Source organism: Grampus griseus (assembly GCF_964374135.1).
Source record: "Grampus griseus genome assembly, chromosome: 1".
In the NCBI taxonomy this organism is placed as follows: Eukaryota; Metazoa; Chordata; class Mammalia; order Artiodactyla; family Delphinidae; genus Grampus; species Grampus griseus.
This window is the reverse complement of record NC_139017.1, coordinates 173764513-173779424: the sequence shown is the minus strand read 5'-3', so window position 1 is coordinate 173779424 and position 14912 is coordinate 173764513. Positions and strand designations below refer to the sequence as shown.

Below are 14912 nucleotides of genomic sequence, written 5' to 3'. Positions count from 1 at the left end.
TGTTTTTAGTTATTTAAGGAATCTCCATACTGTTTTCCATAGTGGCTGCATGTATTTACATTGCCACCAACAGTGTAGGAGGGTTCCCTTTTTTCCATACCCTCTGTAGCATTTTTATTATTTGTAGACTTTTTAATGATTGCCATTCTGACTGGTGTGAGGTGGTACCTCATTGTAGTTTCAATTTGCATTTCTCTAGTAATTAGGGATGTTGAGCATCTTTCCATGTGCATTTTGGCCATCTGTATGTCTTCTTTGGAGAAACGTCTATTTAGGCCTTCTGCCCTTTTTCTGATTGGGTTGTTTGTTTTTTTGTTATTGAGTTATATGAGCTGTTTGTATATTTTGGAAATTAAGACCTTGTTGGTCTCATTGTTTGCAAATATTTTCTCCCAGTCCGTAGGCTGTCTTTTCGTTTTGTTGATGGTTTCCTTTGCTGTGTAAAAGCTTATAAGTTTGATTAGGTCCCATTTGTTTATTTTTACTTTGATTTCTTTTGCCTTGGGAGAGTGACTTAAGAAAACATTGCTACGATTTACATCAGAAAATGTTTTGCCTATGTTCTCTTCTAGGAGTTTTATGGTGTCATGTCTTATATTTAAGTCTTTAAGCCATTTTGAGTTTATTTTTATGCATGGTGTGAGGGAATGTTCTCACTTCATTGATTTACATGCAGCTGTCCAGCTTTCCCAACACTACTTGCCAAAGAGACTGTCTTTTTTCCACTGTATATTCTTGCCTCCTTTGTCGAAGATTAATTGACCGTAGGTGTGGAGGGGCTCATATCTTACAGAGAAGGGACAGGCAGAACAGAAACCCCAATAGTCTGAGCTGTTTTGTTTCTTGAAGCAGATGCCAATTTCTAAGTAATCTGAGAGAAGCCAAGCAAAAAGTAGCAGCCAAGAGGCTAACTAAATAGATCTTTTAGCAGTTTTATGGTGCTGGGGAGATCACAAGGGGAGGAATGGAATTGGTTTTCAGTTGAGACTGCTGAAGGACTATACCAAACCTTATAAAGATGGAAACAGACCAAGATTATCTTTACAAGGACTGAAAGCCAGCCTTGAAAACACTGATTGGATTAATAAGCCTCTTTAACTGCCTGCCAGACACTAAAGACTCATTTAAAATCTATAAGTTTTTATACAGAGTGTAGCATCCAATCACAGATTACCAGGCCTATCAAGAGAAAAAACAGACGCTAGAAACAGACACTAGAAACAGAGAAACCAGATGTTGACATTATCAGACACAGAATTTAAAATAAGTGTAAATGTGTTCAAGAAGTTTACCAGAAAACTGTAATTTATATTTTTAACATAATCAGATAATAAAGGAATATTACAGACTAGAATTTTTTCACAAACATAGAAGAAAGAAATTTGGACAAAATGTCACCAAATCAAATATAGCAATATATAAGAAGAAAAATACGGTTGACCCTTGAACAACATGGGGTTTGAACTGCATGGGTCCACTTATATACTGATTTTTTTTTTTCCAGTAAATGCAGCACTGCATGATCATGGTTGGTCGAATCTGTGGATGTGGAACTGTGGATATGGAGGGCTGACTGTAAAGCTACATGAGAATTTTTGACTGTATAGGGGATTGGCACTCCTAACCCTCACGTTGTTCAAGGGCCAACTGTATATCATAACCAAATCAGGTTTATGCCAGGGTTGTAAGTTTACTTTACATTTCCAAATAAATCATGTCATTCACCACATCAGCAGAATGAAAGAATTTAAAAATATGATTATCTCAATAGTTGCACAGAAGTCTTTTGACAAAATTCAGCATCCATTTATGATAAGAACTCAGGAAACAAAAAAATAGAAAGGAACTGCCTTAATCTGATAAAGTGTCTCCATAAAAAAGCTACCCCAAATATCGTACACAGTGATGACCTGTTGAAAGCAGGGAAGGATGGCCATTTTCACCACTTCTGTTCACTGTTATGTTGGAGATCCTAGCCAGTGCAATAAATAAATAAAAGGTATAAAGACTGGATAGGAAAATGAAAACTTTATTATTTGCAGAGAACATGATTACCTAGAAAATCTAAAAGGATATACAACTAAGTTATTAGAATAAATCAGTAAATTTAACAAGGTCACTGAAGACGTTGTACAAAAATCAGTTGTATTTCTATATGTCAGAGAAAAGGAAAATTTGAAGGATGTCTTTACAACACCATTAAGAAAACATCAAATACAATATCATCTATTGTTCTGTAACGAATCATGCCAAAACTTAGTAATTTAAAACAACCATTTTATTTGTTGACAAATCTGTGGGTCAGCAATTTAGACTGGACTTAGCTGGGTGCTGTTTCCGCTGGACTTACTTGTGGTTATTGATGTGGCTGCAGTCACCTGCCAGTCAGCTGAGACCAAAGGGTATATAAGATGACCTTACAACCGTGTCAGGCGCTTGGTGTTGGCTGTCAATAGACCCCCTTCCACGTGGTCTCTCGTCTTCAAGGAAGCTAGTCTCAGCCTCTTCACATGGTGGAAACATCAAAAAGGGTGGAGCAGAAGCTCCAAGATCTCTTGAGGCCAAAGCTCAGAGATTGCACGTTACTTCTGCTGCACTTTATTGTTTGAAGCAAGTTATAAGGTCAGTGCAGATTCAGGCGAAGGGGAAATAGACTCTGCTAATGATAGAAGATGCAAAGAATTTGTGGCCATTTTTACTGTACCACAGATACCTAGGAATAAATCCAACAAAGTGTGTACAAGACCTCTGCACAGAAAGCAATTAAAATATTACTGAGAGAAATTTTAAAAGGGCTAAACAAGAAAAGGGGTGCACCATGTTAATACATTGGAAGATTCAATATTATAAAGTTGTCATTTCTTCTCAAATTGATCTATAGATTCAATAGAGTCTTGATAAAAATTCTAGCAATTTTTTTGGTGGCAGATTGACAGGCTGATTCTAAAATTTATTTGGAGATGAAAAGTGCAAAGAGTAACCAAGGTAGTTCTGAAGAAAAAGAACAAAGTTGGCGAGCTTACACTAACATACTTCAAAATTATTATAAAACTATAGTAATTAAGACAGTGTGGTATTGACAGAAGGCAGGGCAAAATGAAACACAAAGGAGAATCCAAAAACAGACACATATAAGTACATTCACTTGACTTATGACAAAGTTACCCTGTACTACAATAAGGGGAAGGATGGCCTTTCAATAAATGTTATTCAGTTGATTAGATACCCATGTGGAAAAAATGCTTCTTGATCTGTGCTTTAGAACATATATAATAATCACGTTCAGGTAGATTGTAGATTTAAATGTGAAGAGCAGAACAATAAAAATTCTGTAAGTAAACATATGGGAATATCTTTATGACCTTAGTGTAGGTAATTTCTTAACTATGACCTAGAAAGTTCTTTCCATAAAGGAAAGATTGTTAAGTTGGATTTCATTAAAACTAAGAATGTCTGCTATCAAAAAACACCGAGTGATAAGACAAGTCCCATAATGGGAGAAGATACTTGCAGTATATTCATGAAACAGAAGACTTGTATACAGAATGTATAAGAAAAACTCCTACAAAACTATAAGGAAAAAACAGACAATCCACTATGAAAATGAGCAAAAGACTCAAGTAGGAACTTAACAAAAAAAGTATATCCACGAGGCTGATGTGTGTATTATCAGGTGCGTAATCTCATCCTTCAACAAGAAGATGGAAATTAAAACCACACTGAGTTACCATTACACACCCATTAGAATATTTGTTTTTTAAAAAGCTATCTTTGGGACTTCCATAGTGGTGCAGTGGTTAAGAATCCGCCTGCCAATGCAGGGGACACAGGTTCGATCCCTGGTCCGGGAAGATCCCACATGCCGGGGAGCAACTAAGCCCGTGCGCCACAACTACTGAGCCTGCGCTCTGGAGCCCGCGAGCCACAACTACTGAGCCTGTGTGCCACAACTACTGAAGCCCGCATGCCTAGAGCCCATGCTCTGCAACAAGAGAAGCCACTGTGATGAGAAGCCCGCGCACCGCAACAGAGTAGCCCCCACTCGCTGCAACTAGAGAAAGCCTGCGTGCAGCAACAAAGACCCAACACAGCCAAAAATAAATTAATTAATTAATTAATTAATTTCTAAAAAGCTATCTTTACCACGTGTTGGTGAGGATGTAGCATAACAGGAAATTTCATAGACGGCTGCAGGGAGAGTAAGCCGGTTCAGCTGCCTCGGAAAACTGCTTGGCAGCATAGGCTATAAGGTTGAATGTGTACGTTCTTTATGACCCGGCAGTTCCACTTCCAGGTAGATATTCAAGAAAAATGCATACAAATGTGCCCCAAAAGACATGTCCAAGAATGTTCATAGCAGCATTATACATAATAGCACAAAATGGAAACAGCACAACTGTTCCATCAACAGCAGTGGTTAAAGAGTTTTATTCATATGTTGGAGTACTGTGTAGCACTGACAGCTGTGTTTAAACTGCAGCTGTGTGCAGCAACCTAGTGACTCACAGACTTACTGTTGATGTCAGAAGCCACATACAATAAAGTCCATACTGATGATTGCATTTAGATAGAATTCAAAGCGGGAAAAACTCAGCTGTGGTGCTGGAAGTCAAGATACTGGTTACCACGGGCTTCCCTGGTGGCGAAGTGGTTAAGGATCTGCCTGCCAATGCAGGGGACACGGGTTTGAGCCCTGGTCTGGGAAGCTCCCACATGCCGCGGAGCTACTGAGCCTGCACTCTAGAGCCTGCGAGCCACAACTACTGAGCCCACGTGCCACAACTACTGAAGTCTGCATGCCTAGAGCCTGTGCCCCGCAACGAGAGAAGCCACCGTGATGAGAAGCCCGCGCACCACAACGAAGAGTAGCCCCCGCTCACCGCAACTAGAGAAAGCCTGCACGCAGCGCCAAAGACCCAGTACAGCCAAAAAAACCCGATATAAATAAATAAATAAATTTATTTTTTTAAAAAAAGCATACTGGTTACCTTAGGGGAAGAGGGGGTCTTGATGGGAGGTCCACAAAGAGGGGATGGTGGTGTGGTGCTTCCAAGTTGGGGATAATAACCGACTTTCTGGTCTGCGTGGTGGTTACATGGTTGTGTTTACTTTGAGAAAAATCACTGAACCGTACATTTGATTAGTACACCTTTCCGTATGTGTGGTATGCTTCAGTCAAAAAGTAGAACGTGACATACAGATCCAAAACAGACCAGAAAGATTGTGCTGTGAAGCTAAGAGTGTTTATTTTTATGTGATATATGTTACTTTGAGTGATATATCTATATATTTTTTTATATATTCCTCATATTTTACTTTTGTAATTACAGGGGAAAATCCTTATTTATGAATATCATAACCTTGATTCCCATTGGAAAGTTGACTTGTAGCTTTCATGGAATTCAGAATTACAGTACCCTGGAAGGCCGTCATATGGCTAAAGCATATCGTTGCCTTTCTCCCCCTAACTAGGCCCTCAAAAGCACCTTGGGGTTTCCATTGATTCGGTTTGAAGATGCCGTGATTAATCTGGATCCATTCACTCGGGTACATCCCTATGAGACCAAGGAATTCATCATCAATGATATCCTCAAACATTTCCAGGAGGTGAGCTTTGGAGCAGTACTTAGGGGCTGGAGCGTAAGCAGAATGATTGTTTTAGTTGTTTGGGAATTCTGGTTACTGACATGTCACTACTGACAATCCAGATGAACATTTTAGCTCTGATTGTTGTGTTATGGGTCACATCACAGCCCATGAAGTCCACGCACATCATGAAACTCTTGAGACAGTGCATCTGATTTATGAACGGATAATCTTGTCTCTCAGAACTGGTCTCGGGGGCTTCCACTAGATCAGTCACAATCTTAAGGGTTTAATTGAGGCTTTCATGACAATGCAAAAGACTATGAATGTGAACCCTGTTTGCCAGGCATGGGCCTACTTTCAGTGACCACATCAGTGTTCTTGGAGCCTATGAAATCCTGCCCTAGAGCTGAACTTAAAAAGTTTTTATCAAGTTTGGATATTTTCCATTTTGTATTTATTATCCAGACTGCAAAGACCAAAATCTAAAGCCAAGACGTACTCTTCGGTGACTAGAAGGGTCAAGGTCACATCACGTTTATTTGCTGTCAGAGTTAAAGTGTATCCTATGCGTGTTCCCTTCTCTCCTTCCTCCCTCCTATCTCCCCCCTTTCTTTCTTTGCTTCCTTCCTTGACCTCCCTCACCGGTGATATTTCCACTGCACTGTGAGGAGAGTGAGATAGCGGATATCCCTGGACTGTGGAGTCAGGCAGCGGGGGCACACAGGAAGTGAGGGGGTTGCTGGGTAGATCTGAACGTGCCCACTCTATGCACCACCGGCTCGGCAGACTCTGAGGGGTCTCTGAGGGGTCTCCAGGTCTGCTTCCTCCCTCACTTTCCTTTTCAAACTCTCCCCGCTGCTGGCTAATTCCCTATTTGTAGAGCGGTGGAAAGGAGAGTGTGCTATATATACTAATAAGTATTTGTAAAGAGTCTTACCTGTTTCATAGCTTTTTTTTTTCTTCTGAATGGCTTCGAAGAGTATAAGAGTACTGAGAGTATTGGGAGAGGTTTAGGGCAGAGCTCACGAAGGGCAGGAGCTCACAGTTGATGAGAATTAAAGGGTGATTGTTGGTGTTGGTGGGAACGGAGGACAAGAGAGATTTCTAACCTTTTTGCTTGGGATGCTCGATCTGCAAATATAAACAGGTGCTGGTTTTCTTCTTTCCCTGCTCTGTTTGACAGGAACTCCTCAGCCAGGCAGCTCGAATCCTGGGATCAGTGGACTTCCTCGGCAATCCCATGGGGCTTTTGAATGATGTTTCTGAAGGGGTGACTGGACTGATAAAGTATGGAAATGTTGGGGGCCTTATCAGAAATGTTACACACGGAGTATCAAACTCTGCTGCCAAGGTAAGGAAATAGAGGTGAAATTCCATTGTAATTAGCCTCAGGAGTCCTCTACGTTACTGTAACTTCTTTTAGAGTTAATAGGTTGTGAGAAGTTACATACATGCCTTGGCTTCATCACCCATGTGCCCTGCCTTTCCCGCACCTCCAATAACCCGGCCCCAGGCCATCAAGTGCTCCTCTGCACTCTCTCCCCTTCCTCCTCTCCGTTCCCACTGCCTTCATCCAGGCTCTGATTGTCTCTTCCCTTGCCCACTGCCATAGCCTCCTGCCCCCTGACTCCACCGCAGCTCTCACAATGCCGCCAGAATGAACTCACTTTATAAAACATAGAACTTGATCGTGCCATTCTCCCACCTAATATCCACCCGTTATGACCCACAGCTCACGGGATAAAGTCCAAACTGTGATACGGCCTTATAGAGCGAAGCAACCCTTTAAGTCATCTGAGTCCAGCAGCGGAAAGACAACAGTGTAATTCTGCTGTGTCTTGCTGTGTAGCTGGCTTTTTTGTTCATTGGCTTCCTGTTTGGTGGACATCTTGTTCTTCCATAGTTTAATTTTTGGCAGGAGCTGATTTTACGTGTGAAGCTGGAAAAAGGTGAACGTAGTTGAAAGGGGGTTGCTATTTGATAACATGCGAAAGGCGTCTAAAGACTCTGCTTTCCTTCCCTTCCTGTCAGCTCGACAGAGTTTCCTTCTAGAGATTGACCTTTTCACGAATGAACCAGCATTGGGAGAGTGCCTGTGCTCCCCGCTTGTCTACCATAGAGCGTTGTTGTAGCAAAGTCATAGGTGCACTTGTGCCATGGCCACTAGGATGGTGGCTTCACCGTAGAGAGCCTTTCAGGTGCCACGCAGGAATTTATCTTGATGAGCAGGTAAGGAGGTAGAGTTGAATGGCAACATTTCTCTGTTGCATAGCATTCTTGGTAATAATGTGTGTAAGTTGGGAATTTATTCCTGTTTTCCAGACTCTTTTCTAGAGCTGCTGGATCTTAAGTCAGATCAGGTTTTTCAATACAGGCAGATCTCGTTTTCTTATGCTGCGCAGATAGTGCGTGTTTTACAACTTGAAGGTCTGTGGCGACCCCACGTGTCCAGCGCGTCTGTTGGCACCATTTTTCCAGCAGCATCTGCTCACTTCATGTCTCTGTGTCCCATTTTGGTAATTCTTGAAATATTTCAGACTTCTTCATTATGATTATATTTGTTATGGTGATCTGTGATCGGTGATCTTTGATGTTATATTGCAAAAAGATTATGATTCGCTGAAGACTCACATGGTGGTTAGCATTTTTTAGTAATAAAGTATTTTTAAATTAAGACGTATGCATTATTTTTTTAGACATCATGCTGTTGTGCGCTTAACGACAGTGTAGTGTAAACTTAACGTTGTCTTCACTGGGAAACCAAAGAATTTGTGTGACTCACTTTATTGCAGCATTCGCTTGATTGTGGTGATCTGAAACGGAACCCACAGTCTCTCAGAGGTATGCCTTTGCTGGACTTACATTAAACCAGAACAAAAGGTACTGTTTGGCTTGTGGTTCAAAATAGGCAACACTCTTTAACTTTTAGAGAAACGGTGAGAGGTAGAGACGCAAGAGACTTTCTAAATCATGGTTTGGAAATGGACTCCGGGTCATAGTCTGAATGAGTGTGCACATTTCTGCCTGGAATCATTGCGTATGCTGCCCTTGGACCTTCACGCCTGACAGCAACATAAAAGTGGCACAGATTCCGCAATGTTCTTTTGCTACTAAACTTGATATAAACAGATGCAGTTAAAATATTTACTTGTATACACCTGTAATTTATATAATATTGTACATCAGATATACTTCAATTAAAAAATTTTAGTTGTGATGCTCAGTTTAAAGATTTTACTTAATTTTTTAAAACTCTAATTAGGGGCTTCCCTGGTGGCGCAGTGATTGAGAGTCCGCCTGCCGATGCAGGGGACGCTGGTTCGTGCCCCGGTCTGGGAGGATCCCACGTGCCGCAGAGCGGCTGGGCCCGTAAGCCATGGCTGCTGGGCCTGCGCGTCCGGAGCCTGTGCTCCACTGCAGGAGAGGCTGCAGCGGTAAGAGGCCCACGTACCGCCAAAAAAACAAAAACAAAAAAAAACCCTCTAATTAACATAGGACAGTCTCTTTGGTTTTATAATTCCTTTCTCTATTTTTGTACCCCTGGGCTTTGTTTTCATTAAAAAAAAAAAAAAGGCACTTATGGTTTATTGGAAGGCCTTCCTCAGCCTGGAATATGCCCTGACTTTATAGCTTACTATGAGAATAAAATGAGATATGACCTTATGAAAACTTCGTAAAACATGAACTGAACAAGAGAAATGGGTTTTCACTTTGACTCTTAGGTTTACATCAATGTAAAATGTACAAACTTTAGCCACCAGGATACCATTAATGCCCTTGAAGTGAAAGCCAGTATATTATAGTCTACAGAAGAGGAGGGTCTCAGGCTCGGAGAGTGGGAGATTCACACTCCGCTTGGGCCAGTTTGGCTGTTAGGGCCCTCTAGCTGCCCTTGTGGATGAGAATGAAGACATCGGGATCTTAACTTGCCTGTGAGCTCTACACAGGTGAGACCTTGTGTGGGTTTCTCCAGAGTTTCTCTGCAACATCCCGGTGAAAAGGGTTGGCGCTTTCTTTATTCTCTCTCATTCGGGGACATCTCATTCATCATCTTCTTCTGTTTCCCCTGGAAAACTGTTTTTGAACCTTGAGGGTCAGTATGAGAATATAACGTAAGCAGAAAGAAAGGGCAGCATACTCCTTACCTCCACCCTCACTCCCAAATCCATATGAAGGCCTGGGTGGCAGTGATCTTGTGTCTTGCTGGATATCATGCTTTATCTTGTTGTTGGATTTGCATAAGGGTACTGTTTTCCAGGACCCAAGGCTTCTTGAGTGGGAACCCTACTCCCCATGTGGTCGGCGTCCTTCTTCATGCTTTTTCTTGCCTTTAATGAGCTAATCAGTATTGGCGTCACAGACTGCTGCTCAGAGGAATTGCTATGTAATTTATTTTGATACCAGGAGCCCTGGGTGTGTGATAACAATTAGTCCATATATCTATCACGAGAAAACAAAGAGACTTAAAATTACCACTTCATTTTGGAAATGGTAGCTTCAAAAGCCAGGTCTGTCAGCTAAATGCCCATTCAGGTCATCTGTGATTCTGCATGTATGCAGTTTGGCCAAAGATCTCCATTTTCTTGTAGTTTTGTGGGTTGAAATCAGACCTTTAATGTTGCTTTGGGGGAATGTTTTGTTTGCTTTTCTGTGTACACAAGAAGAGTTTAAGGAAGTGCAAATGACCACAGTAATCAACTGTTGGCCTGTGGGAAGTATCCCTTTAAAGAGTGCCTGAGTTCCAGTGGTTAAAGAACGGGGTCAGACAAGACAGAACTGCACCTCGCCGAGCCCCAGCCAGCCAGCCCCACTTGGCTGCAAAGACCAAAGGGCTGTAACCTTGTTTTGTTTTGCTTTTTAAATAAATTTATTTATCTAGCTGTCTATCTATCTATTTATTTATTTAATTAATTTTATTTATTTTTGGCTGCACTGGGTCTTCATTGCTGCCTGCGGGCTTTCTCTTGTTGTGGCGAACGGGGGCTACTCTTCGTTGTGGTGCGCGGGCTTCTCATTGCGATGGCTTCTCTTGTTGTGGAGCATGGGCTCTAGGTGTGCGGGCTCGGTAGTTGTGGCTCCTGGGCTGTAGAGCACAGGCTCAGTAGTTGTGGCGCACGGGCTTAGTTGCTCTGCGGCATGTCGGATCTTCCCGGACCAGGGATCAAACCTATGTCCCCTGCATTGGCAGGTGGATTCCCAACCACTGGCGCCACCAGGGAAGTCCTGTAACCTTGGTTTAATAGGCTTTGAATGTAGTGGAGAAGCCCCATAAACCTCTTGAAATTAATTATCAATATTGTATATATGTGTATTTTCCTGAAGCAAGGATCTGAAGTTTTTATTGGATTGTCAGAGAGGTTCATGCCTCCCAAGAGATAATAAATCATTATTGTAGACATAGGGTTGAGCATTGAGGGCACTTGGTAGTCAGAATACCTGGGTTCTAATCCCATTCCTACACTTAAATAATCTTTTTCTCTGTTGATCTTGAGGGAATGTTTTTTTTTTTTTCTAATCTATGAGAAGGTGGTGGTAATTTCCCCTGTCCCACTGACCTGAGGAGCAAAAGATTTGAAGATGTAAAAACCCAGCGAGAAGTTAAAAGGGAACTCATTCTGTCACATAAGAAGGTGATAGACCTGCGGGTCTCAGCTGTGTGTGGGTAGATGTTGTGAATTATTCACAGCAAATTTTTAATTTCAGGTCTACCATGTCCACTTCTGGAATTTCTCATTACATTTTAAACTGTTATTTAATTTATTTCATATTAGCATCAAGGAACCAGAACTAGGAGGTAATCTATGCCCTTTATCCCCTTTGTTTCTCTTAGCCTCTTCTGTTCCCCCAAACCCCAGAAATCAGCTTATGGATTCCAGATCTAAGGTGATATGATTTAGGGATTAGCCTCCAAGCTGTGAGCATCTTATCCCATGACTCTCTTGCCTGGATCTTGGTAAAATGACTCTAACCCTTTGAGTAGACCCTCAAAGATCTGATCGTATTCCTAAGGCCATGACAGGATGATTGCCTCTGGAATCCTTTCTAGGAATATGATCTATTTAAGAAAAGCACAGCATTTCAAATTCCAAAACTATGTCAGAGGAGCAGTTTCCCTCTGCTGCACGAATTGAAAAGAGCATGCTTTTCCCTAGTTGAGTGTCATTTGAATATCTACAAGACCCTCTAACCTCTTTGAAAGCCAGAGAATTGGGGAGATATTCATTGAACAGATTTCCTCTCTTAGATAGGCTCTCATTTCCCTTCTGTCTATGATTATTTTGTGATTATTTTCATATACTTACAGAAAAATTACATAGTTATTCTTAAAATTAAAAAAAGTTCTTTTCAAACCAAGAAAATCTCAGATGTTACCAGTAGAACAAATGATTCCATTCTCTTTTCTGCCCCTGTAGAATCTGAGTGTTTTCTCTCTGCAGCTGTCATCTGGTCTTCCTAAGGGAAGAAAGACAATAGCGTACTTAATTTCTTCCAGCAAAGGAGAGGAGCACTTTTGATCATCACTAATGGAACCTCTGCTCTGTTATGTCCTACTTTCCATCCCTCTCTTTGTGTCTTTGTCAAGGCGATATAGGATGCTTTTGATCTTCGGTACTTTTTTGATCTCAGTTATGTTTTGACTCTACGCTTATGAATGCAAATATTTTAATAATTTTCCCTGTTTTCAACTAAATGTTTTTCATCAAAGGCAGTTGTTGTTCATGGAATTAGAATTCATGGTTTATTGTTCACTAAAGGTTAGCTTTACTGATAACTTTTACAATTGTATGATAGGTTTCTTTCTTTCTCTTTGGCTCTAGAGCATTTATTTCTACCAAGCCCAGATTTCCCAGCTCAAATTCTACAGATCTAAATTTTTGTCAAGGAGATACGAATTTTCTGTCAGTTTTAGTTAATACATTTTATCCTATATAGCTTTAGCCATTGATTTATTGTTTTAAATCAGTTTTGTTTGTTATGAATTGGATAAAGACCTAATAGCTTCATATATTTCTTGGTGCAAAGAGCATTAGTAGGAAAAAGGTGCAGGGACAGGGTTGAAACTCCCTGCTTCATTAAGGAAAACATACTCACTTATAGACATTAATTGAGCACCTTCTCTTTGTCAGGCCTTGTGATAGACTCTTTACGTACATTGTCTTGTGTATGTTAATCTCGATTCTTCAAATCAGGAAACCGAGACGTAAAGAAGTTAAACAATTTTTTCAAGGTCATACAACTGGAAATGACAGGGAGAGTATGAAACCAAGTCCAGCTAATTCTAAAGGCCTTGTTTTTTCCCCTCTGTGATGTCTCTCCTTTGTGTGTGTGAGGCTTTCTTCCAGGCACTATAGGGAATATGAAAAGTTACTTACTGTTAGCTTCCCACCAGAAGCTTATTATTTGACATCACTTGGTTAGCTTGTAAGGTGACTGCTGTCACATCACCTATGTCACAAAGCAGGCCCTCAGGAAATTGTGCTGGTTGTGGTCATTCTTGTGTGGGATTAGTTATGACCGTCACCAGCTCCTTTATAGACAGTAAGACCCTTTGTGATTGCAAATGTGGTTTTACTCATGTGATATCATTTGATCATCAGAATAACCTGGTCAATAGATAGGACAGGCAGTATTAGCCCCAGTACATAAGTGAAGAAACTGAGGCCCAGAGAGGTAAGGTGACTTCCCCAGGGTCAACCAGGAACCTGTGGAGCCAGCACCTGATCTTATGCGATGGCGTCTGAATTTTCATTTTTAGTTGCACTTTGGAGATATTGCTAACTGCTTGATTTGTTCTAGACATTCCTTTATATGTTAAAAAATAAAAACAACAATGAGAAAAGCAAAGAGCCCTGCCTCGACTCAGAATGAATTTCGATAGCTTTTAGGAAAATCGTCTGAAGATAAATACAAGCAAGTTAAGTGAGGAAGAGAGAGAGAGGGAAATTGAGACTGTTTGCATAGTTAAGTAGAAAACCTAGCTAGCACTTTAGATGGTATTTTGTTCTTTGGTCTCTGTTTGGGGTACCATATGTGGAGGAGCCACTTCCCTTCCGAGAGAACCTTTCACTGGCCCTTTGTGCCCAGGAAACCAGATTTGGGGCATAGCAGTGATCCAGTGGAAACTGACTTCGTGTCCTTGCACGCAGGGATTCTCAGCCAGCCCCTGCCACTGGCCAGCCTCCTATCATATATACTGTGACCTGGTTGAGGGCAGAGGAGTCCATCTGCCTTTTGTTTAAGATAAACAGCATTTGTTTGTATTTGTTTTGTAGGCAGTCTATTTATAAGGCTCAAATGAGACTAAGCCACTGTTTATTCAAGGCAAAAGTTTTATCTTTGCACAAAAGAATGTACTGGAGTGCCTGCCTGCATGGATTCCGAAGGGGAAAAGGCAATTTATGACTTGTATCTGTTTTTGTCATTATGTATGACTGCTCCATTTTATAGTTGAGCTGATAGCCCCATAATAGCTTTTCCATGTACCTATAAGCAACTAAGAGGTGAATGCCTTCTTATAAGCATTGGGGTTTTAGTGTATTTAAGTTGGCATAAAACTTTAAGTTAAATGAAATTCACTTCAGACAGTGATCTATCCCTTAGAAAATGTAGAGTTTTCTATTTTCAGAAAGACTTTGATCCGAAATAAGTCACCCAAGGGATTTCTTTTCCAGCCAAGAGGAGGTGCCTTGAAGTTGTTGTATGTAGAGAAATGACTCAAATTCTTGGCAGCAGAGCTTTTGTTTTATTTTCCTCTGATAACCTTGAATACTAAAATGATTCTCTTAGTCTGAGCTCTTTTTGGTTAGAGGCAAATTTTAGATGCTGAATGACCCAGCAGTGACCTATCCTAACTTGGTCAAACCTCAAATATTTGCGGGAACTGGAAGTGTGTTGGGCGGGGGCGGGCGGGTGAAGTGGAGGCATGAGAATCCCATGAGTGGCCAGAATTCCCAGGCAGTCCCCACCTTGTTCCACTGAGCAGCCTTGCTCATGAAGGAGCCTGGTGAGTGGGGCTTAGCTGTCCTCTTGTCCCACCCTAATTGAGCAGCTCGGCCAGAAGTAGCAGGGAATGACACCACCATTGACTCTCTGTTTTTGAAACAGAAAGATTGGAAAAGTTTAGAACTTGTCTTCATTTCTTAGTAGTAGTTCAGCTAAGAGTCAGGTCTTTAGTTATCTCCTTAGACCAAACATCTCATGTTTCAGAGGAATTCACTCTGTCTTCCTACACTGCAGTCTATGGTGGTGGAAAAGTATGTTCAGTTGCTAAATTGAAAAGACAGGAAATATTTGTGGCCCCCAAAGAGTAGTGGTTTTCTACC

At 41.2% G+C, this 14912-nt stretch overlaps 1 protein-coding gene across 5 annotated transcripts in view; it reads left to right on the top strand.

Annotated features, from left to right (window-relative positions):
- VPS13D (vacuolar protein sorting 13 homolog D) overlaps nt 1-14912 on the top strand; it is a 244821-nt gene that overhangs the window by 149402 nt on the left and 80507 nt on the right. For all 5 annotated transcript variants that reach the window (XM_082649814.1, XM_082649813.1, XM_082649811.1 and 2 more), the window contains 2 exons: nt 5473-5607; nt 6773-6940. In XM_082649814.1, coding sequence (XP_082505940.1) covers nt 5473-5607; nt 6773-6940 — 303 coding nt within the window. The remainder of the gene's footprint in view (nt 1-5472; nt 5608-6772; nt 6941-14912) is intronic.